General features: G+C 37.2%; 4 protein-coding genes and 1 non-coding gene across 12 annotated transcripts in view; 2 read left to right on the forward strand and 3 right to left on the reverse strand.

Annotated features, from left to right (window-relative positions):
- The window catches only part of LOC140769912 (uncharacterized), a 33,085-nt gene extending 23,720 nt beyond the window's left edge, over positions 1–9,365 (forward strand). The window contains exons 29-36 of the mRNA XM_073110809.1: positions 219–320; positions 3,660–3,803; positions 4,899–4,987; positions 5,482–5,564; positions 5,716–5,831; positions 6,876–6,961; positions 8,511–8,610; positions 9,068–9,365. Of these exons, the coding sequence (XP_072966910.1) occupies positions 219–320; positions 3,660–3,803; positions 4,899–4,987; positions 5,482–5,564; positions 5,716–5,831; positions 6,876–6,961; positions 8,511–8,610; positions 9,068–9,133 (786 nt within the window). The 3' untranslated portion in view covers positions 9,134–9,365. The remainder of the gene's footprint in view (positions 1–218; positions 321–3,659; positions 3,804–4,898; positions 4,988–5,481; positions 5,565–5,715; positions 5,832–6,875; positions 6,962–8,510; positions 8,611–9,067) is intronic.
- Positions 9,366–10,093: 728 nt separating this feature from the next.
- LOC140769913 (uncharacterized) lies at positions 10,094–14,812 on the reverse strand. Of its 2 annotated transcripts, none has more exons than XM_073110810.1 (2): positions 13,409–14,812; positions 10,094–10,312 (listed from the first exon to the last, which is right to left on the reverse strand). In XM_073110810.1, the coding sequence occupies exons 1-2, from the start codon at positions 14,662–14,664 to the stop codon at positions 10,258–10,260; spliced, it is 1,311 nt and encodes a 436-aa protein (XP_072966911.1). In that variant the 5' UTR covers positions 14,665–14,812; the 3' UTR covers positions 10,094–10,257. The 2 variants fall into 2 exon arrangements, with proteins under 2 accessions (XP_072966911.1, XP_072966912.1); XM_073110811.1 differs by having other exon boundaries at positions 13,404–14,810.
- Positions 14,813–16,550: 1,738 nt separating this feature from the next.
- Positions 16,551–19,724, forward strand: LOC140771135 (FCS-Like Zinc finger 10-like). Of its 7 annotated transcripts, none has more exons than XR_012106109.1 (4): positions 16,710–16,924; positions 17,527–17,981; positions 18,594–18,759; positions 19,383–19,724. XR_012106109.1 is itself a non-coding variant. In XM_073112547.1 (4 exons), the coding sequence occupies exons 1-3, from the start codon at positions 16,917–16,919 to the stop codon at positions 18,736–18,738; spliced, it is 1,101 nt and encodes a 366-aa protein (XP_072968648.1). In that variant the 5' UTR covers positions 16,710–16,916; the 3' UTR covers positions 18,739–18,759; positions 19,383–19,724. The 7 variants fall into 7 exon arrangements, 6 of the variants coding, with proteins under 6 accessions (XP_072968651.1, XP_072968648.1, XP_072968649.1 ...); XM_073112547.1 differs by having other exon boundaries at positions 17,527–18,474; XM_073112548.1 differs by having other exon boundaries at positions 17,527–18,474; positions 19,394–19,724.
- A 109-nt stretch (positions 19,725–19,833) lies between these two features.
- On the reverse strand, positions 19,834–23,004 carry LOC140771136 (uncharacterized). Its single transcript, XM_073112553.1, has 3 exons — positions 22,445–23,004; positions 21,483–21,612; positions 19,834–20,320 (listed from the first exon to the last, which is right to left on the reverse strand). The coding sequence occupies exons 1-3, from the start codon at positions 22,880–22,882 to the stop codon at positions 20,100–20,102; spliced, it is 789 nt and encodes a 262-aa protein (XP_072968654.1). The 5' UTR covers positions 22,883–23,004; the 3' UTR covers positions 19,834–20,099.
- A 184-nt stretch (positions 23,005–23,188) lies between these two features.
- TRNAR-UCG (transfer RNA arginine (anticodon UCG)) lies at positions 23,189–23,262 on the reverse strand. The gene has a single exon. It is a non-coding gene; the product is annotated as a tRNA-Arg (tRNA).
- Between the last annotated feature and the right edge of the window lie 12 nt (positions 23,263–23,274).

Consider the following 23,274-nt stretch of genomic DNA (forward strand, 5'->3'; position numbering starts at 1 on the left):
GAAATTTAGAATCTCTTTTTGTTCTGTGACCATGATCTGTCTCCTTTAAAACCATCTCATATCAGAACATTTCTTCAGCTCTCCTTGTTTATCCTGTGAATGAGTTAATCTTTTCCACATTAACGTTCTTAGTTATTGTACAGTGCCATGAATTCAGTTCTGAGACTTGTCTGCTTTAGCATCAATTGCGAGTGTCTAATAGAAACACAATGGTCCAGGTTATCAAAGGAGACCATGTTGCTGCTGGTCTTTGTTGTATACAGTTATTTATGAATTCTTCTTCACAAGAGGAAGCTATAAAGCATTTGGAACATGCAAAGGTATAACTTCTAAATCTATAATGGCAAGACTTTTTCTCTTCTTACCATCAAATGGTTTACCCTATTTTGCACATGCAGACCCATCCATGTTGTATTGATTGTTTATTAGTATACCTGGTGTATTTTCACCTTCATATTTTACATCGGTCAACTTCCTTCATTTATTTATCCTTTTGCTTTCCCATAAGCTTCCTGTGTTTTGAACTTGATTGCAGAGGTAATGTAGTGGTGTTCAGTTTTTCGTCATGCAGATATATGCTGCTCTTGGACATTATGGTCAATAAATATGCGATATCTTGTACTTATGTCCATTCTGGATTTTCGACAAGTATTTTCTTGACATTTCATCTCTTTTACTGGAGCATCGCTACACCTCTATTGTGGAGCATATTCAGAGAGAGAATAGAATAGAGATCCACCATAGTGGACAAACTATTCTAGACATTTGAATTGACGATCCCAGAATCCCATCACTCATTGTCATATAAAACATGAAAGGTTGACAAGTAGAAAATTTTGAACTACTTCAAAGATGTCCCACCTTTTATCAAGCGATTGATAAATGAGAGACTTTTAAACCTCTTTTGATTATGATTGATACTCTCACTTACTTGAGTCTGAATATGCAAGTACTAGAGATATGCGAAGCATTTTGAACAATGTGGATCTGAAGTTCGATATCCAACAATATAATCTTCTTACTAGAGGAACAACCAACTTGATCAGTGTAATTTTGAGATTCATGTCTTAGGACTGTTGATGTTATGCTATAGAAATGAGACCAAAATCCTTGTAGTTTTGTCAGATTGATTTGATAGAACATCTAAGTGATGCTTTGGTACTTTCTTTTCTTGTTCTTCCTCACCATGATCCCATTACAGCAATGAAGTGTAATTCTTTTTCCTTACGAATAGGTTTCCTGTCTATTCTATGCATCATATTAGTTATATCTCTAGTTACTTCTAGGGAGTAGTTGGCTTTTCCCATATATATGAAAGCACAAGCTTAAGATACATGAACTTACTGACTGTTTTATGTGCTGTCAGCACATTCCCTGAGGACAACATGTCAACATGATATGTGTTGCGCATTGTTTTAAAAAACTTCCGCCTTAACGTCTAGACTTCCGCTTAGATAGAATATAATTAGGCGCTGCTTAGGTTCTTGCTAGGTGTCCATCTTAACATCTTTTATTATATTTTAATATGTAGATTGACTCTAAAAATTAAAATTATCATATATATCAATCAATGTTTTAAAAAGCGGCCGTGGGTGGCGGGCAGCCACCCCACCGCCTAGCGCCTAGGTGGAAGGCGGGCGACAAGGCGGATGACAAGGCGGTCTAGCATTTTTAATATAAATAAATAAATAAATATAGTATATACAGAAATTTTAATAGTGCACTAAACCAAAACACTAAATAACATTTTCACATTGGCTAATTGCTTATTAGTGATAACTAAATAACTGAGATATCTGTTTACTAACTCTAGTTTATTCACATGAATCACATTTCAAAATCCTCTAATCAGAAATTATATACTTAAATAGCAGGCAATTAGTAATTCCCCCAATTAATAATGCATGACATTGAAAAAAAATTCCTTCTCTGTAATCTTAATTCAATAATTCATAAAGCAATTAGCAATTAACTCCTCTAAATTTCTAATTAATTCCTATAACTATATATTATAGCAGATTAAGAGTAATTGAAAAAATAAGTTAGGAAAAATTGGGAATATTTAAGCTCGGGAAAAGAAAACAGTAAACCCATTGATTCATAATGGGAGAGAGTGAGAGAAACTGAGAGAGACTGAGAGAGTGAGAGAAAGAGGGAGAGAGAGGAGAGATGAGTACCCTTGTGGGAGAGACTAACTAAGAGAGAGTGGAAGAGAGAGCATCGCACGTTGTTGCCTGATGCCGTCAACCGCTTGCCGCCTTCGCTGTGGTCGCCGCCTTTCGCTACCGTCGGCTATGGAAGAGCTAGTTCTAGGGTTTGTCGGTGAGAGATGTGCAGCGAGAGAGAGAGAGAGAGAGAGAGAGAGAGAGAAAGAGAGAGAGAGAGAGAATGAGAGATTAACATAGTGTTTGGTTTTTTTATATTGGTTAGTTTTATTAAACCCGGTCCGCTATAAAATCCGACCCGCTCACTAATAACCGCATCTCGACTTGGCGGGCTGAAGCGCTAGCCCGCCAAGTCGGGCCAGGCGGCCCGCCTAGCGCTATATAGCGCCTAGGCAGCTTGCCAAGGCGCTTGGCCGCCTTTTGCCGACACCTTTCTACATGGCGGGGTGGCCGGTGCATCGCCCCGCCATGACGGCCGCCTTTTCCGCTTTTCAAAACAGTGATATCAATGAGCTAATGGATTTTAATAGCCAACTATTGTTCTAAACAAGAATGTATTAATATATTGTTTAGATTGTACGTACTAATTTTATCTTATTTTCTAATTATTACTTGTTCTTTTTTTTTATTGTCTTGAATTATGGGCACTTGCCTAAGCATCCGCCTAGTGCTTAGGGGCTACATAATCCCTTGTACGTCTATCGTTTAAAACCTTGGTGTTACGTGGCACTATATGGTGCTGACACAACTTGGTGTGCTTTATATTAAATCTGGTTCAGACTCTTGTTTCCGTGCCGGCGTAGTGCGTGCCTTTCAGAAAGGACTGTGCTGCCCGAGCTCATAAATCCATGCTTACAGATATGACATACATGTCAGTACATTTATGTATATAGTTGGAGCAGTAAATTGTATATAAAATTTATTCTTTAGTGCATGTTAGAATATAAAATATAAAAAATATTTTTTTAAAAGGATTGAAGCTTTTAATAATTGTTAACATAGTATCAAAACAGAAGTCCTGAGTTTGAGCCATTGGAAATATATGACCTGGACTCATTTAAGTCAAGTTTACTAGAAGTTAAAGTGAGTATTAGAATATAAAATATATAAAAATTAGTTTTCTATAACAACTTAAGCTTGTAGATCAGTCCGTGAGTTAACAGTGTAAAAAGGCTGTGGACAAAACTTGAATTTCCATCTTGTAATAATTGTAATTAGTAAAAGTAAGTAATATGAAGAAGATATCAGGTTGCCTTTAATGAGAAAAGTGATTGTATAGGAGGTAGTGTATGCACACACATAATGTAAAATGTAATACACCCAGCAAATTAATTAAATTTTAAATTGTGTGATCTCATTATCTTATAAGCAATTGTCTATGTCAGGTTAAACATTTTTATGTAAATTTCATTACAACTTGCTAATGGTTTTATGCTGTATATTCCTGCAAATATGCATGCTTTTTATTTTGTCCATTCTGCTTGATCATCGTAGATGCATTTTGAGGAAGCATTATCAGCACGACACAAGACAATTGAGGCCACTAAGTTGGTGTCAAAAACAGTTCGTGGAAAAAGTGCTTCGGAAAAGTTAACTGAAGAAATGATCGTGAAGTTCTCAGCAAGGGTATCTATTCAGGTGAGTGTCTGTCATCATTAATGGTGACAGTGTTTCAATAGGTGACATGTCACAATAATGCAATATTTCTTTTCAAGTTTCATAAAACTCCCAAAAACATTTGGAGCTTATGGATTTCTAAGTGATTTTTTTACTTGTTTACACTAACACATTATGCCTGATCTGTTTTGCAAATTTGATAGCTTTACTTATTATTGTCCTGTTTTATTTTGTTATCAATTTTGGCAAAACATTTCTTTAATTGAACACAAATTTGTTACCTATACAAAGATTTAGAAGCAGGAAACTTATTTATAAAACTGGTTGTTTCGATTTTGGAGTATATATAAGTTTTTATCTATTGGAGAAACAATAAACCTCAGGTAATATGCAAGTCAGCAACTAATATATGCTGTGATTTATTTTATTTGACAACTAATGTTATACTATAAAGAGAAGAAGTTTGTAATAAGTAATAGATATTATTTATATCTTATCTCTTTTATTTTTTTTCTTTTTGATAATTGAATAGCCATATAGGTTTTGACAATGGGGTCACCATTCTCTAATAATTTGGACAATTGGGTCAACTCTCATAGAAAAGGGCCAGCTCCAGTGCAGTCAGCACAATTTGTCCTTGCATTTGAACCCCCATCCTCTTGGTCGGGGAGGTAGGATCTCAACCATTTGTGTTAAGTGGTTGGGCGGAATAGAGTATTATCTGATTGAATCTAGATTTTATATACTCCACCATTTTATCTCTTGTAGTAATATAAAATTAGAAAGAGAACTTAGTTAATAGACCTACAATATTGATCTGATTCAATAGATAAATTGACAACAATTGCTTGCCATGGTTATTTGAAGTCTTGAACTGAAGGACTGAACTGATCGCATATGTTGATTCTGATACATGTGATGTTATTAGTGGGAAATCACAGATGTGATGCCCTTACAAATGGTTGACATCTAGACTCATGTTCTTTAATTGATATTTGATATGTGGTGTTATTACCACATCTTAGCTAAATGGCTTTGATCTTGTCTTCTCTACTAACAGTGATAATTGTATTCTTTGGCCTTGTGATCAATCTTAAACCATTTGAAACTTTGTAGGTGGATGTAGTGCGATCCCTGAATAATACAGATGGACCTCAATGGAAACACTCCCTTTTTGGAAATCCAAGTGATCCTGATACTTTCAGGTATGTATAGGTAAAAGAGAAGTTCCCTTAATATTTTGTGTAGTCTATTGTATCAACAAGGATCTTCCTTCTACTGAAAGGCTTTTACTTTTTATTCAGATGTGGCAATTTAGCACTAATAGTGCTCCAACTTCCAACACTCTTATGACTTATGATTCATCGACTATGTACTTGCTCATAATGAAATTTACCTTGCATTACATAATTGGTACAATATATGTCACTCATAGGAGTGAATCTTTTTTCCTTTTCCTTGGTGCAAACTTTCATACTTATATAAGATATCAGATGTGATATTGAGAGATATTAGAGCATGTACAGTTCCATATTAATTTTCTGTCTAGAGCTTCCAGATAGTCCCTGAATGCTTCAGTTTTGTTATTACATATTAGTGCGCATACAGTGCTGCTAGATGGATGTATAGTTTTGAAACTAAGATCAAGAATCTTGTTCTCCTTTCTTGCTAACTACAGATGCCTTCAACTGATTTACAGGAGAAGGTGTGTGGTCGCTGAAACCCTTGCTGAAAAGTATTTTGACCTGGCTTTCCGAGTTATTTATGAGTTCAACCTCCCAGGTATTTGCTGTCATCATCTTCATCTGCTATCATTGCAATCTTAGTTTTTGATGTTTGCTCCTACATGGTTTGTGTTATGTTTTTCCAGTTATAGTATGTCTGGCAGTATGTACCGGCATTAATTGGATGAAATCTCTATATTTTTTTACAGCTGTTGATATCTATGCTGCTGTAGCAGCTTCACTTGCAGAAAGGAAAAAAGGTGGTCAGCTAACAGAGTTGTTGAAGAACATAAAAGGGACAATAGAAGCTGATGACTGGGATCAGGTAGAGATTATTAGTTTTCAATTATTTAGAGTTGTGGAAAACCATAATTGATTCTATGCCTCTGGTCTCTAAAGTTGGTACTCGTGACTGTACCTAGGCATTCACTATATTGTTACAAAATATTGAATCAGCTTTTCTCTGTTAGATAAGAAACAGAATCTGGATCTGGATCTTAAACGTGAATAGATGTTAAGGCCGTTGAAATTTAAAAGTTAAAACTTAAAAGATTAAAACAATACAGATACCCATAATATGGTTCTCCCTACACTTATAGTTTGCCTTTTTGTTATGGCAAAGATAACAATCATATGACTAAACTTTTCTTTCTCTTTTAACATTCCGAAATTTCTCCTTTGAAAGGTTATTGTAGGACCCAGATGGTACTTAGATTTATCTCCTTCTGTTATCTAGGTACCAGTGCTTGCAGGAGTGATACAGAAGCCTGTAAAAGATTTTTTTTTTCAGCGATTTTTATATGTTGTACTAGAAATATTCTTGTTATTACATCGACTCTGACAAAAAAGTAAAAAATAAATTGGATAATAATTTTGGAAAATTTTGGTATTCAACTAACATCTACTAGATAGTTCTCATGGTAATTGAACTTCTACTGGGACCAGAAAGTACTTGCATCAATACTTTTTTCCCCATCTCAATAGTAATGGGAATTTTCTTAGTAGCATTGATCATCATTACTGGACGTTAAATTAGTAATAATTGTCTCACATCGAAAAGGAAACACAAATTTGCCTCTTATTTCTTAGTATATTTTTTTTTCTGGATGAGATTATGCTGTTGTGAAATTCAATTCAGTGACACTAACTTAAGCATTTAATAATTGGTAAGCTTGTTTCCTTGAGTCTCATTGCACCAGCAATTGAGATCCTAAAATATGTTTTAGTAAGTAATGTGTTCATCTGTTGCAACATGAAAATGAAAATAGATGCTGTCATAATTATATACAGCTATTCATTTTTTATAATATCTTATATGATGATCTGATACGATGAATGCTTATTATTTAAAATTGGTACTTTCAAATAGGTGCTAGGCGCTGCAATTAATGTATATGCTAATAGACACAAAGAACGACCTGACCGTCTGATAGACATGTTAATCAGCAGCCACAGGTATCAATTTACTATGCTTTCTTAAAGGAGATACATTTAAGTGTTATGCTGTGATAAATTTCTTGCAGAGAGTACTAATTATTGTTGCTTTCCGAACTAACACCAATTAGGAACTAGCATGCAACACCACGGGATGGACAAGGCTGTTTATATCATAATGCATTTCCATCTTTTCCTTGCAAGAATTAACATGAAGCAGTTACTGAATAATAGAGATATTTAATGGAACATTTGTGTTATGCTAAGATATGTGTGAAATAAAACCACAGCACTGCATTTGCATAAGCAACGTTGTAGATCTGGTATTAAAATCCTAGAATATTTTAATGAACAATTATTGGTTTTTTGAATGTGTTTTCTGTTGATACTGATTAATCTATAGTGAAGTTCACAGATCTGGTTCAATGGTGTATTGCTCTTGTCTATGTTAGTTTAAGTGAATAAGGAGTCAACATATTTTATCATATATGAATGAAAAGAATCGCCACAGTACTCCCAATTACTTAGATTTATTTACATGTTTAGAATGAAAAGTTGCTTAGTAAGCTTGCATCTCAGCATATTAACTAACTGTCTAGGATATACGCTTCCCCTCAAATTTATATGCACCTTTTCTTATACTCTACTAAGTTGAAGCATGTACTATCTCAAGCTTCCTTTATACATATATGCATATATGCTTGTTGTGTTTCATTTCAATTGCATCATATATGCATTTTCCAATTATCTCTTTAGACGTGTACCACTTTCTTCTTTGGCTGGGCTCCTGCTATATTGCCTTTTATTGATTACGCGATTGACAATTAAAAGTTCTGTAAAGCCTAAAATGGTGCGCCATTGTCAAGCAAGTGCAAGTGGATCTTTGTCTATTCTCCTTTGTAGCTTTTATTTTCCTTTTACTGTATATGAACCTCAAAAAGGAGCATCATTAAGATGCTCCAAAGTTTAATTAACTTTTGAATTTATTTACCTTAATATATAACTGCTCGCAGTAAATACTAATCTACTCCCTGCAATTTGCTCTAATCAGTTTGAATTTCAATGCAAAGGCTTCTCATAATAATTCAACACACACACAGACATTATCTTTCTTGCACACATTTTTTGGACTTCTTTAAAATTTCCTGTTGCTTGAAGCTGACTTATAGCATGCAAACCTCCTGTCTTGGAGCCACTTGTATCCCAATTGGAACTCACTTTTTTCTCTCCTATGCATTGCATGAGTGTTCTAGTTTGTGAGATAGTAGGTCTTATTATCATACACTCGCATATCCTTTTCTCTCTTAGCCCTATACTGTAGAATAGATGCCACACTACTCATTTTTCCCATGTCGACTTGCAAAAGTGCTAGTCTTGATTGCTGAAATAAGTAACATCTGTCTAGAAGGATGTGTTTGGTTCAAAGATGATGCACCGAGTATTGCTTTTTAATTTACTATGGTTATTCCAAAGAATCTGTTGAATGGTAAATGCTAGTAATAGCTTGCTATATTTAACATTTCTCTCTAGATGGCATTTCTTGCTAATTCTTATTCTTTTATGTCTAAAGGAAAGTTTTGGCTTGCGTTGTATGTGGTCGTCTGAAAAGTGCCTTTCAAATAGCATCTCGCAGTGGAAGTGTAGCAGATGTTCAATATGTTGCCCACCAGGTTGTGTTATTTCTGTTACAACTATGTTAACATTATTGAGACATACATCCTAATTGCGTACTTCATATTTCAATTCCACTACTATTTGGAATTTGATCGATGACTACCCATACCAACATTTCATTTTAAACAAAACTGTGAAGTTTCACCAGAATAAATTAGTAGGAATTCACTTGCCACTTGAGGAATCCAAGAAATGGAGAAAGGAACTTATTAATTATTATAGTTGCTCTGGCAGGAAGCAGAATCTTTTCTCCATGAGAGTGGAAGAAACAGGAAGTTTACACTGCAGGGATTCCATGTTGTGTTGCTTTCTATGAGAAGCAAAAGCAAGTTATTATCATCATACATAGCTTGAACACTAGTATTCTAGATAGAATGGTGGATTTTATTTCATCCAAGTTAGTGATTATATTTTATGCTCTGTAATTCTTATATCCTTGTGATAATTGTGCAGGCATTACATGCAAATGCGCTACCTGTCCTTGACATGTGCAAGCAATGGCTGGCTCAGTACATGTAAATTTGTATCTACATTTGTAAACTGAGGTAACAGTTTAGTAAGTCCCTTGTCTTTTTTCTGAAGAACTACAGTTTTGTGGGTTATAGGGTGCTATTTGTAGCTTGCAGTTTTCCCTCTAGAAAGAAAAGGAGGAAAACTGAGGTATTGTAAACAAAATTTTGCATGTATAGTTCTTTGTAAATATTCTTGTTGCTGCTGCAAATACCCATCCTTCTCCTTTTCCCTGTCTCTCTATTTTCGTTGTTTTTTTGGTGAGAGGAAGTGGGTTGGAACCCGTTTAAAATTTCTTTGGGAACATGAAATTGCAGATGGAAGCTAAAAGAAAGAAGAATAACGAAAAGAAGAAAACATAAAAATGCTCATTCATCTAGTTTTACTGTTAGTTTTCTGCACGAAGACTGGCAAACACCGCCCAGCAAGGTGCATGGATTTTGTGCTGTCTCGGCTAGTATTCTTTGTTTTTTAAAAAAAAAAAAATATTATTAGATATGCGGTCATTATTATGACAAGTTGCTATCTTCTTCTCTTTTCTGGATGAACAGTTCAGCATATTTTTTATTTGCAAAGCCAGACTCCACAAGCACAGGCACAGGCACAGGCACAGGCACAGGCTAGGGCTAGCAGCCTCCTATCAGGTTCTATGCCTTCAAGAACTCTAGTAGCATTTCCGCGTTGGATGGGCTGCAACAAAGTTCTAACATAAAAAAATACGCAGATCCAACTGCAAGAAGCAAGAGCCGTATTGTAGCAATATAGGATGGTGTTAAAGAGGTCCGTGTTGTACTATGAGACTTTCTGAATTTAAATTCGAACGGTGCCGATTAAAGTAATACATCATTAATTTTCACATTTCGGGGGATAAAAGAAGCTATTCATGTTGTAGGATGTTTTTAGTCAACTTTCTGTTTCCAAGTCCAAACAGCTCTACCATGGAGAAAAAGAAAACCACAAACAACACTATTTTAGAATAACATAGATTGACATAGAAGTCAGGCAAATCACATTAAGTTAAATCGTTTTTATATATGTTTACCTACTACTAAAGACAAATACAAGGCTTCTACAATCTCCAAGTGTGCTAGAAGTCGAGTTCAATTTGTGCCTGCATCGTTGAGGCTCAACAATCAAATTGACATTGGCTCAATTATCATCGTGAAAGCTGTCAGCCCCATCAAGTTCCTGCAAAAATCATTACAATACAAATATCCTCAGATCAAAATTTGGAATAAAAGCAATGCCTCAACGAGAGTCACCTACTAATCTGAATTTAGTCGACAGAATATGAGCATGATGTCACTAAATCAATTAAACAGCCAAATAACTCTTCTCAAAAGGAATAAATTAATAAACAGCTAAATAATCTCTACTGTTAGATCAATGGGCAGATAAGTAATATCTTTTAACAACTCCAGATCATAGAGATTATATCAATGCAGAGCATGGTGACACTTCCACCGGAGTTGCCATGAACGATTATGATAAGCTCCAAATGCAATTGTCAATCAAGCTAAAATGCTAGCTCCGTGTGGTGCCTTCTGAGATGTGCTTGTAAAACTTAAAAGAAGAAAATTGGTTCAATGATCATACAAGAAGTGATACTGAACAAGTAAGTACAAGCTGGAGCTAAAATATATATGATTCAATTTAGACTCTTGTCCTGATCTGAATAACTGCAAAATATATGCAAGTACAAGCTAAACTAGCAGGAATGTTCAATGACCCTAGATTTTCATTGATAAACATATGCAAGTACTATACTCTATCATATGTATGATTCCTATGGTAAATATCAGCCATTATCGTGGATTATGGATTTATGGGTGACCAATTCGAAGTTCTAACATCAAGTATGATGTTGAGCAAGATAAAAGGATTCAAACTTAAGAAAGAGGTTGATTAAAAGGCTAAAATAAAGTAGTTCTCTGGAATATTCAGACATAATTCTTATTCAAAATTAAGTTAAGATATAACGTAATTTTCTTAAAAAAGATTGCATTGAAGATCAATGGCCACCTAAGGAAATTTCAATTCTATTTTGACGAAATAGCAAGCTACTTCCAAAATGTCGAAGGAAAATGATGTAAAGAACATGGGAATGTTATAGTAATAAACTAGCTCAAGCACAAGAAATAACTAAAGGATATAAGAAGTGAAAAGAAAATATTGATGTAGTAATATCTAAGAGATCTTCCTTGGCAACCTTCCTTGTAAAGAAGACATTTTTGGATAAAGATTATTGGACTTATTGCATTGTATTAATTAATGGTTACTAAACATACTGTAGAAAATCATCCAGTTATTCCAACTCAGGTGAGCTATACAGCTTCCAAAGATTAAATATTCTTTAACAAGTCAGTCATTCCTAGGTGAAAAGCTTAATGAGATAAGATAAATAAGGAACATGTGTATTTACTGTATCAACTTTTGGTTAAATTTCCTAAAAGCTTTTTAATTTAAGGGTAATTAAGCATTTGTACAATGATGAAACATCTTGTATCTCAATTAACTGATCATCTTGTATCTCAATCAACTGATTCGGCCCAAGACTTTTTCTCCTGTAAGAATTCACGTTAAAGAAAGCTTTATGTCTGATGTTAAGATCCAACCCAAACAATCCTCCTCCTTTTTGGATGCATACCAATCCTGAAGGATGGACCACTAAGCATGCACAAGAGGACTAAGACATATGTAGATTAATTTAAGATTTTCCTCTCAATCGTAGAATTAGGCATTTAACTTGGTTTGGTCATGTAAACCATAAGATCAACATCTTTAACATACTGACTGCCAATGAGCCACATAAGTTCTCAAGTTCCCTGAAAGAATTCTATTTTGAGTTTATAATAGGTCAAGTAACCAACCCCTAGAGGATTAGAATTTAGTTTAACATTTCAACTGGACATAATTTCATAAACAGCATATAATAAATGAAGTCCACAATAGGCAGAATTTCATAGCCTTAGTTCTGATGGTAGTATACATATTTAACTCAAAAATGCCTGCAAACATGTTTTATTTCAGATGTTCATATTTGTATTGTTTCAATACATTTAAGTCTGATAAACTGGTATGGAAAGCCTCAAACAATATAACCAAATGTTTGTAAAAAATTTCTTTTCCATGTTTTTATTTCCTTAAATTGCTGACTTTTTAAAAACTTTCTTACTCATTTGGCCAAACAAAATGGAAGTTGAACTTGGATAGCACCAAGATTTAAAAAATGTTTGTCAGGAATACCCTCATTATGAGTATCTGTAACATGACCCCCAAGCATAATCCACTATGTTCTATGAGAGACCCTAGACTTCACCTTAACCTACTGGGGAAGAGTAATTTCAGCAATGGACAATTGACTTTAAAAATCATTTGTAACATATTAGATATGCATGAAATACACATAAATCTATAGGAATAATTTTTCCACAAGCCCTGGAAAAATAGAAGGTTTGTAACAAGTAGCTTGAAGCTATATAGAACTCTAAGGGAAGAAAAGCTAAGAAGTCAATCCTAGATCCTAATCAATAATCACAGCTTTTGTTTTATATACAAACTATGAAATGACATCTCAGTAACCTTGGAGCATTCCACATACTTGTAAGTTGTAACAGCTTTAGAAATCCAGGATCTAAGCCAAGTCTACCTATTACTAAGATATCTGACCCATAGCATGAAACTGCAATCACCATGAATGCATCGTCAGTCTTTAGAAATATACTCTTTTTCCATAAGCTAAACTTAGTTGTAAGAATGATCTCCCTGACCAAAATCACAACAGATAAACCAATATGACATTGTAATTCATTCTAATATCCGACATTTTGGTCTATATTTCTATAATAGAAGTACTACGGCTTTCTTCACATATAGCCTTCTAATAGAATTCTTCAAGATGGCCAATCATGAAACTATGCTATTAATAACAAATAAAGTTATTGTATGTACATAAGTCTAGGTCCTTCTACGTGAATCTCAAGGTTGATAACCCATAAGCCATAGGTGGTAAAAAACAACAACAATATAATTAAAACTATTGCATAGTGCAGAAAGCTAATCCCTGTATGTATGTTGCCTATTGGTAACAAATAGGTGATGGAAAGCAGCCACAATAAGAATCAATATTTGCACTACTGTTGAAAACATTAACTTATTTCAGCAGTCCTACTCAATAACCTCAAGAAAATCCTAAATAGACAGAAATGTCAGAAAGATCACTGATACTATATGCTAAAAGAGTGCAAAATCAAAGCAAATAAGATTGAACTGATCATACCTTACCCGCTCAAATTCTCTACAGAAGCATCCATCCCATCATCACCATCATCGTCATCATCATCATCTGTTCTCTCATCTTCTTCCTCCCCCTCCTCCTCCCTTATCTTTGCTATCTCTGCTTGTGCCCTCTCCAAAATCTGCCTCTTCTGCACCTCCAAGTCCCTTTGCAAATCCTTCCTTATCCTCTCCAGCTCTGCCATCTGCTGCCTCTTACTACTCTCCATCTTCTCGTATATCTCCCCAAATTTCCGAATCGAATCTGCCAGCACCCCGAAGGATGACCCCGACCCGCCTAACACCTTCTCCCTTCGGGGTGGTGGCATCCCATCCGACTGATCACCATCCTCATCTTCCTCATCGTCCTCATCTGACGCGGTGTCCCCAGGACTATCGCGCATCTCATCATTACCATCAAAGTAGGCGTTTGAGCTGGCAAAAACGTACTCCCCGGCATCGACGCCACAAGGAAGACGCGGCATCTGCTGCTGCACCTGGGCCTGTGGCAACCGAGATGGTGAAGACATCAAAGAATCCATCCTTTTGAAGTAAACCCAATCACTCCCGCTCGAGATGGAATTCGGATCCATCAACCTCGCCTTCTCCTTCTTGTACTTCTTCTTGAGCGTATCGAGTCGGTTCCGGCACTGGGCTTCAGATCGCGAAGCCTTCGACCCCTGGCAAACCCTAAGTGCCACCTCGCTCCACTGCTCTGATCGGATATTCTTCCTCCCGTTCTGGACGAATCTGTCCCCCCACGCTTCTAGAAGCGCGAAGGTCGACTCCTCCGACCAATCGGCGGCCGGGGAGCTACGGAGATTCACCGGCGTTGCCGTTGCGGCGGGGGGAACCACGCGAGGGGCGAATTCGAACCCTAGCGCGAACTTATCGAGCCGCCGCCTCTTCCCGCGGCTCTCCTCAGAATCACCGCCGTTGTTCTCGTCCTCCACGTCGTCATCATCGTCGTCGTCGTCATGGTCGCGGTTGATTGTGTGGTATCGGCGATTGCGATCGGCGCCGCGTTCTATTTCCTCCTCTTCTTCCTCCACCTCCTCCTCCTCCTCCTCCTCCTCCTCTTCCTCCTCCTCCTCTTCCTCTTCCTCGCCGTCGGAATCGAGGTCGATAGGGTTGTTGTCGTGTTCATCGTGGAAAGGGCGGAGGAATTGGGAAGGATGAAACTTAGGGTTTCGCTGGGGGAGATATCGGTGTTTGGGCGGATAGGGATTGGGAGGATATCGAGCGTCGTCGTCGGTGTCGTCCATCTGTAAGAGGATAAGGGGTCGGATAAAGGGTCGGATAAGGGGAGCCGAGGGAGGAATAGGTATAAGTATATCTCTAATTGGTGGAGATCGGCGGTCCGGTGGGTGGGATTGGGAAGTGGGAAGAGATAGAGGAGGAGGCGAGGGCTGGTGAGGAGACTCGTTTCACACCGACTCGTCATGGTGAACGGGTTGGATCGGACTAACTCGGTATTTTTGCAAATCACCACTTACAATTCGTTCATATTTGTAAAATAAAACTTTGCATTTTACACCCTGCATCATTTGGTAGTTTTTATGTTTTGTTTTTTCGGATTAACTTAAAACGGTGGGCCCAATCCCACGGTTTTAGAGACTAAGTTCTCTCCTTAATCTAAGGCTTTAGCTCTAAGTGGTACAGGAGGTAATAACTGGGGAAGCTGGAAGCCAGTAGTTAAGATGGTAAATGTCTCCTTATTGGCCCTCCTAAATCCTAATTAAGATATAAATCCTACACATGCTTGATTGCTTGAGCCTTTTAAAAAAGTGTCAAAAATATACAAGGAAGTAACCTACCTCGGGGGCGACACGTGTATACCTCTGGCACGTGCTTCGCGTTGCTTTTGGAGCCCACAGTGATGGCAGATACGGCCCGCCCAAAGCCCAACAACTCGACCAAGCGCGCGCTCTCTCCGCCGTCCGATTTCGTTGCGATACGAGCCTCCTTTGTGCCACATGGCCGCTGCTTTATGCAGCACGGAGCTCATCAAAAGCTGAGTCACCCCCAAAAGCGACAAAATTAAATATATAAATAAATTAATATATATATATATAAATTTGTGTCTCTATTTAATCTCTTAAGAGGTGTAATTGATAATAGTTGCTGGTATTAATAACTTTACTGTTGACAAATGGGACATTTATAATCTTGCTCCCCCTTGCACGTTATTATCAGACAGGCCACCCACCTTCTTCTATCGCTTTCAATGTTTTGACCAAAGTTTATTAATTTCATCGATTGCAAGCATTATTATTATTATTATTATTATTATTATTATTATTCCCTATCTTATTCTAAGATTAGGTCATAATTAAATTTTGTTCCTTTGTAAAAATTAATACGTTACGTGCCACCACAGAGCGAGCGGTGGGGAACGACGACCGTTGTTTGGTAGCAATCATGGACTGACGGACTCATCACAGCCGTCGCTTTTGAAAAGAACGGAGGATATGCAACGAGATCTCTGTTATCACGGATTTCGTCTCGTTAAATTAATGGCGATTAGTCTGGATGCAGGGTCACAACCACCACTAATTGCTACTTAGTCTACTTTTAATTAACTCCTTCCTTCTCTCTAGGCAAACTTTCTATATGCTCCAATCCGACAACGATAAGATGATGTAAATAATTAAGATTAAATTTATTCTACTTTTGTACTTTACCTCTTAAATTTTTTATTTACTAAGTTAATGTACAAATTTAAATTAAAGTATTCTTATTTCTTATAGATATATAATACATAGTTGGGTATGGTAAGAGAAAGAAGAAGAAGGGAAAATTAAATGAGAATTTTTAGTTTGTGAAATAAAATAGATGAATGACAGAAGAAATAATTTTTAAAATAATAATTTAGAGTATTATTTTTTAATCTAGAGAATAGAAGAAAATATATCATAAACCAAACTGGGATAACAAATGAAGATAGTTTACAAGATAAAAAAAAAATGATATGAGAGCTAAGGTAAGTTTAGTGAAAATATATTCAACCCAAGTAATTATTACCGAGGGATATTTTCGCAAATAGTGTGAAATGTTGCTGTTGCATTTGTGACACATGTCGCTCATATTGATGCTTCAAAGACATTCACAACTTGTCAGAGAGAGAGAGAGAGAGAGAGAGAGAGAGAGAGAGAGAGAGAGGAGTCCAGTGAAAGCTTCACACCAATTTAAGCCTATTTCTAGTGGTAGTATCAGCAGGGTTACCTCCAAAGTGCAAAAGGTTCCCATCTTAACAAGTCGTAGTAAAGTAAGGAGAAAAAGACAAGGTCTGGTTTCTTCCATTCTTCCACATACCCACATCCTTGTGTGAAAGAAAAAAAAAGAAATTTCATCTTTTATCGGGCATTTTGTGGGTTTTGGTCATCTGGGTTTCCTGTTTTCTCACTGGAAACCCCATAAAATCTTCTTCATTTTTTGTTGTTGCTATTTATGTGTTTGAAACTAAGGCCTTTTATGGTGCAATCTTTGAGTCACATCGTATTGGGCTTTGGTGTGAATGACAAGGTGATGTTCTTTTTTTCTTTCTACTGCGCTGTGATTAGAGGTTTGTTCTGCTGAAACAAATGTTGATCCTTCGAGTTTCACTGAGTTCTGCGAGTTTTGACTCATGGTGTTCTTGATTCTTTCTTGATGGATCTTCTCTATGAGGTTTTCGATTTAATGGTCTGCAACTCTGATCAATGTGTTAACTTTTGTCTTCTCTTTTGATGCCATCTTCATGAATGTAATGGTGGTGGGGTGTCTGCGGTTTACATTCATAGACCCAATACCACATGAAGCTCCCTTGCTCTTGTAACAACTTTTTCTTTTCGTTTTCCTTTTCGTCTCTCACTCTCAGTATCCTTCATCTCTTGTCGTTGATTTTTGTTTCTTTTTAACATCTTTGGAGTAATTTTATCTTAGTCTTTTTTTTAAGTAGCCTTGTATCCTGATAACATGATTGTTTGTCAAAGTACTTCTAGATATGATTAATTGTTGTTGTTTTTTTTTATTGTTTTGCCCCATATTTCATTGTGATACAATTTAATAAACAACCTAAAGTTTGTTTGTCAGAGTACTTCTAGATATTTCATTGTGATACAATCTAATTGAATGTTTATTTTCAGGGACCTTTTGTTTTATTTCTGGAGGGGTTACTGTGAGGTAATGCTGAGGAAGATGGGAAAGGCTTTTGAGAAGGATCAAACTAAAGATGATGTAATGGCTTCAGTTCTGAACTCTTCTTCAGAATCTCTTGCACAAAAAAGTGGGCTTTTTAGGTTCCCTGCTCTGCTTGTGAGGTTGAGCACCAAAGGATTATTGGATTCTGATTCAGTCTGGAGCCCTACCTCTCCTCTAGACTACAAATTCTTCAGCAACATTGGGAGCAGCAGTGTTAGATCTCCTAGATCACCAGGCCCTGGTGGGCAACCAAAGAGTTGGGATGCCAGCAGGGTGGGGCTTGGCCTGGTGGATACTCTCAATGAGGAGGGCATGGCTTCTCATAATAAGAAAGTGCTTTTGGGATCAGAATTGAAGGCTAATATCCCAGGTTCCAAACCCCAATTTGATGTCATCCCAGGTAATTCTTCAGTAGTAACTCCTGAATTCTTATCTGAAGCCAATAATACTTGCTTGCAAGCACCTGTTAGATCTTGTTCTCAATTGGGTCAACAACAGATGGAGTTAGATTCTGCTAAAGTTGAAATGCAAATTAAGAGCTGCAATGATGTACCGAAATCATCGGTCGCAATGTCAGTGCCAAATTATATTTCTGATGGATTGATAAGCCCTTTGTCCATGAGTAGCATTCCACAATCCGAGGACTATACTTGCATTATCTCTCATGGTCCTAACCCAAGAACTACTCATATTTTTGGAGATCTCATATTAGAGACTCACATAAGCAGGTCACTAACTGTAGGTAGCGGCAAGTATTGGGAAGGCAAGGAAAGCTTTCCTAGGGTTGTTAAGTCCTCTGAGGATCTGCCATTCTACCCCTGCAATGATCTTTTTAGCTTCTGTTGCTCTTGCAGGAAAAAATTGAAAGAAGGAAAAGATATTTATATTTATATGTAAGTGATTACTGTAGGTTTCTATTTTTTCTTCTGGTTATTAATGGGCTCTCATTTTAAGTACATGCTTGAATCGATTGACAGGCATTCTTAAATTCTTTCTTCCATATACATTGTAGGGGTGAGAAAGCATTCTGTACCTCAGAATGCAGGGAGAATTTTATTGCTGAGGAAGCTGAGGAAGAGGAGTGCATGATAGGCTCTGCTAGTTCTCCTGATCCGTTCTTTTCTGAAGATTGTCTCTTCCAACCTATCAATCACTAAGCACAAAAAAGAAAAGCCAAGGTGAACAGCTTGATCATTCATATCGTAAGAGCTGTTTATGTTAATTTCTCGCAGCCGTGAATGATCACTGTGTACATTCAGCTGTTTGCTTGTAGCAATGTGTGTGCCATTATTGAGTCTGTTAAGAGTCCTTCCTAGGTTAATATGGCCGAAGAAAATATGAATTAGTGTAAACCTTTTCGTTCTACTTATTATTCTGAATGAAGAGGCAATCGCCATTATATGGCCTTAATTTTCCTTTTATCTCATGGTTGTTGATGAACCAAATGAATGTAACTCATTCAATATGGAACAACTCCAATATAATATCATCCTTTTGTTTGGTGATGTCTTGTTTATTTCCAGCTTTATTCCAAATTGGAGTAGTTTGGTGAAGTGTGTTTTTACTTGAACTTGTGCTATCATACAACAAGACCTCCCTTAGAAGCAAAGCCCACACATTCAAATGTACATGTGCACATAATAGAAACCTTCTGCATCTCAAAAACTTCATGTTTCTACATCAATGGAATAGTTTGCTGTGATTACAGATCTTGGTAGGCTATGTTGGTGATTTAAAAAATTTCAAACCTAAGAAGAGTATTTCTTTCTCAACTATCCTAACAAAACCCTTTTAACTTTAGAAACTCTGCAGATCTCTATATCTACATATGGATGGTACCAAAAGCTTACCCATAGCAATCTCCTCGAAATCCATTCTTTTTCCACCCAAGAAACTGTGAAGATGGACTCTTGTGTTGTCCTGTAGCTCCGACCCCTTGCAGTCCTGAACTCCTGACACATGCTCCAAAGATTCCAAAGTTGGCTTCTTTCAAGGAAAACAATGGGCGAAAAGGCGACATGGTTCGACAACACATCAAGGCTGACGAGCATAAATCCAGAACATCTCACTGCGTGCCTTAAAACTAATAAACAGCCTCTTAATCTTCTAGTTATCACACAGTGAGTTTCATGTTAAGTATAGTTTGTAACATATCATTATAATCTCATATAGACCATATTCTTCAAAGAGTAAACAAGCAAGGCAAATAAAGTGATAAAATATAAAGCAGAACAGAAACGTGCAAGCAGAGGAAGGCAAGCTTGTTCCATCACACCTTGGTTTCGCTTTTACATTTCTCAGTTGTATCTCCACATGATACAGCAAGTAGTACAACCGAATTGCAATTTAAAGAGTACATGCTTGGAATAATATAGTGGATGGCCATGGACAGCATTTTGTGCAACAGGAGAATTTCTTTTCAACTGGGATATCCTGTATAATGCTACTCTTTCCGAGCATGAGAATTGAAAGATTTATTATGTTGATGATGACTCATCTGACTAGTGTATCAGGAGAATCATTTTGATTTCTTCTGATCTGGTGCTCTCGATCCTATAATATTGCAAACAGGTTGATCTGGTGAGTGAAGCAAGCGTAGTGCAGGATGAACTTTGAGGTCACGCATTAACAACTTCTGGCCAACATCTAATTCGCTTATGTCAACATCTATGTATGGTGGGACAATGTCAGCAGGGCAAAGATACTTGACTGTCCTTTTTATGGTGTTGAAGTAAGCCCCTGCAAATGTCAATTTATTACAGAATAAATTATTGGCAGAAAGGCAATTGAAATGTTAAAAATAAGATAATATGAACAACCAAATAGGAATACAACCAATAATCGTTCCAGAATATATCGCATTTGCTGCAAGAGAGAATTTACTAAATATACATGTAGGTATATATATATATATATATATATATATATATATATATATATATATAGTACTGCAGTGCATGTTGTAAGTTGAGCTTTTCTTTGGCAAATAATATAAGGTGTCAAAACAAATAAATGAGTAAATAGAGCAAAAGTTTCTTTTTTGTTCTGTGCATGCTAGAAATTCATGACTCAGCAGTGGTACATTCAATGATGAAAATAAGAGGCTCGAACTTTGGAGAACTAAAATTGAAGAAAGAGCAAGCAGTTCTTGTTGATGCTGAGAACTTTTTTTTTTTAAAACTTCTGTTTCAGACAGGTTAAATTCCTCATAGGTTGAGTAAGTGAGAGAATTGGTGTGCTATGATCCTAAAACCTTGCTTATAGCCTTGTACTATAAAGAAGTACCCATCTGAGCCTCTTACCACCAATATGGGTTGAGTTCAGTGAGTTACCACCAATATGGGTTGAGTTCAGTGAGATTTCAACTTAACCTTGACAGGACTCCACAAAGTGTTGAAACTTCTAAGTCAGCTGTCAATTTTATGGCAATCCTTTAAAGTAGGTGCAAGGTTTCAGTCCACAGCAAAATCAGGCAAGGGAGGTGCTCGTTATGGGACCAATAAAATCTAGTAGGTAGAGTTATCTATATCAATGGATGCAACTTACGCTCATGCAATCCAAAGCAACCTCCAAAGTTCCTATAGACATTCAAAGAGTGTTGACAAGGGGGAAAGCAAATTTAAATAAGACTACGGATCACTAGTCTGTAGTTACTGGTAGACAAGTAAGAGATCTAAAATTTCTCAGTGGTAAACTGGTAGTCTACAACTTTACATTGTCTACTACTCTACTATAACAAAACATAAGCTTGATGTGAAAAGCATACTATCTAGGCTACTGATAAGCCTGTGCACAAGTATTCAGATCAATTAGTCTTTTGCATATTATTTGGTTAGGGTCTAAAAAGACCTCACAGCATGCAACTATATTCAGACAAATATGTAGTCTTAGTACAACATACCTTTCCTAAGTCCAGGGGATGCATCTTCTCCTCTGTATACAAGAGGAACATCAACTTTGAGCAATGCAGAGGATGGAGCTCTCAGAAAAGTCACATTGAGAGGAGCATCAGTGCCCGCATCAAGATGTAGCTAACACATTCAAGAGGGTGTACGTCAGATAGCAATGAAGATACTATTAATGGCAGAATTTAAGTGTGTGTTTATATCAAGCAATGTAAAATGAACTGAACAAGTTCTCTAGTCAAAAGAGAATAACAAAAGAGTGTCACTGTTCTGTGCTTCTTGTTTCTAAATAATCTTTAAGATTGCTAATAGAAATTAAGTTGGAACGGGGGGTAAGAACACCAAAGATAGCTGATGTAATTGTTCACAATTTGCACTATAGTAAAAGTAATAAACTCTAGCAATGAGCTCTGCACTATAAACAAGGATTAAGCTGGGTCAAGCAGGACGAATGATGAAGCTATTTTACTGAAGTAGCTCATGCTGCTTTAGAAAATTGACAGAATTAAACCCTAAAAACAGCATAAGCTACTCAACATTAATAACAGACTTGCATCAAAAACCCTGTCTCAGGTCAAATTTACACTTTGATTCCTACATATATAGGCGAGGTTATTCCAATTTTCCAATAATCTGTTGAGATTCTCGAGGATGGATAATTGAACAGGATGGTGAAACTTTTACTTGAAAGGATTGACATTATAATTTTCACTATTGATTAGATCAATATTCAGTTATTAAGGTTGGACTTTACATTGAACAAGCGCAAGCGCAATGTTATCTCTATTAATCAGTATCCTAACCCTTTTCCACTTCCTCCACAATTTGATGCCAAAAAGTTCAAATCTTCCCATCTTAAATCACGTTACTTAGAGCACATCTTAAAAGACAATCATAAGGAATGTACATATTTTGCTTCGATCAGTATCAAGTCAAGTAGCAGTGGAATACTTCATACCTTTCGGGGCAAGACGCGGACTTTCTCGACGAGCTCCCCTTCCCCGCTGGCCTCTGACCACACCTCGAGCTCGAACAGCCGGGAGAGGAAGAACGATCGCCCGACGTGGTCGACGAGTTTTCTGATCTGCTTCGATTGGACAGAGATGAGGCGCTTGTTGCCGCCCTCCTGGCCGTTGGCCTGCTCGAACACGATGCTCGGAACTCGCCACGCCTTCCTCTCCTTTGCCGACACGTTCTTCCCCGATCCGGATCGCGGGATCGCGAGGATAGTCTCCGCGTGTTTTGGATCGGGTCGAGGGAAGCCCTCGAGGTAGTCGAGGGGAGGCGAGAGGTCCTCTAATTGGAGGGCTGCGGCAGAGGTGGAGAGAGGGCGGAGGTGGTGGTGGAGGAGGAGGGTAATGGTTTTTAGGGCTTGGGGAGAGCGGCGGAGCAACATTTGGAGGGCAGAAGAAGAGCGAAGACGGCGACGGAGGGAGGGAGGGAGGAGGTTTTAGGTAGGTTTTTAGCTCGGGAGTGATGGATTGCCTTACGATTCGTGCAGGGAAATTTGGGCCGTTGGGCACGGGCTTACTAGTTTACTACTAGAGATGCATAGCTTTGGGCCAAATATATGAATTTTCTACCGAGTTAGAGAAAGCTTTAGGTTAGGTACTTATTAACGATTTGTTTAGACATTTAATGATTTGTTTATTGAAAAACAAAAACAGTAAAATAAATTCGCCAATTGCATAGTTAGCTGAATCGACCACAGTGGGAGTCGAACCCACGACCTTTTGATCCGAAGTCAAACGCGCTAATCCACTGCGCTATGCGGTCACAAGATAAGTG

This window comes from Typha angustifolia, chromosome 11 (genome assembly GCF_048772165.1).
Source record: "Typha angustifolia cultivar Huaian chromosome 11, ASM4877216v1, whole genome shotgun sequence".
Lineage (NCBI taxonomy): Eukaryota > Viridiplantae > Streptophyta > Magnoliopsida > Poales > Typhaceae > Typha > Typha angustifolia.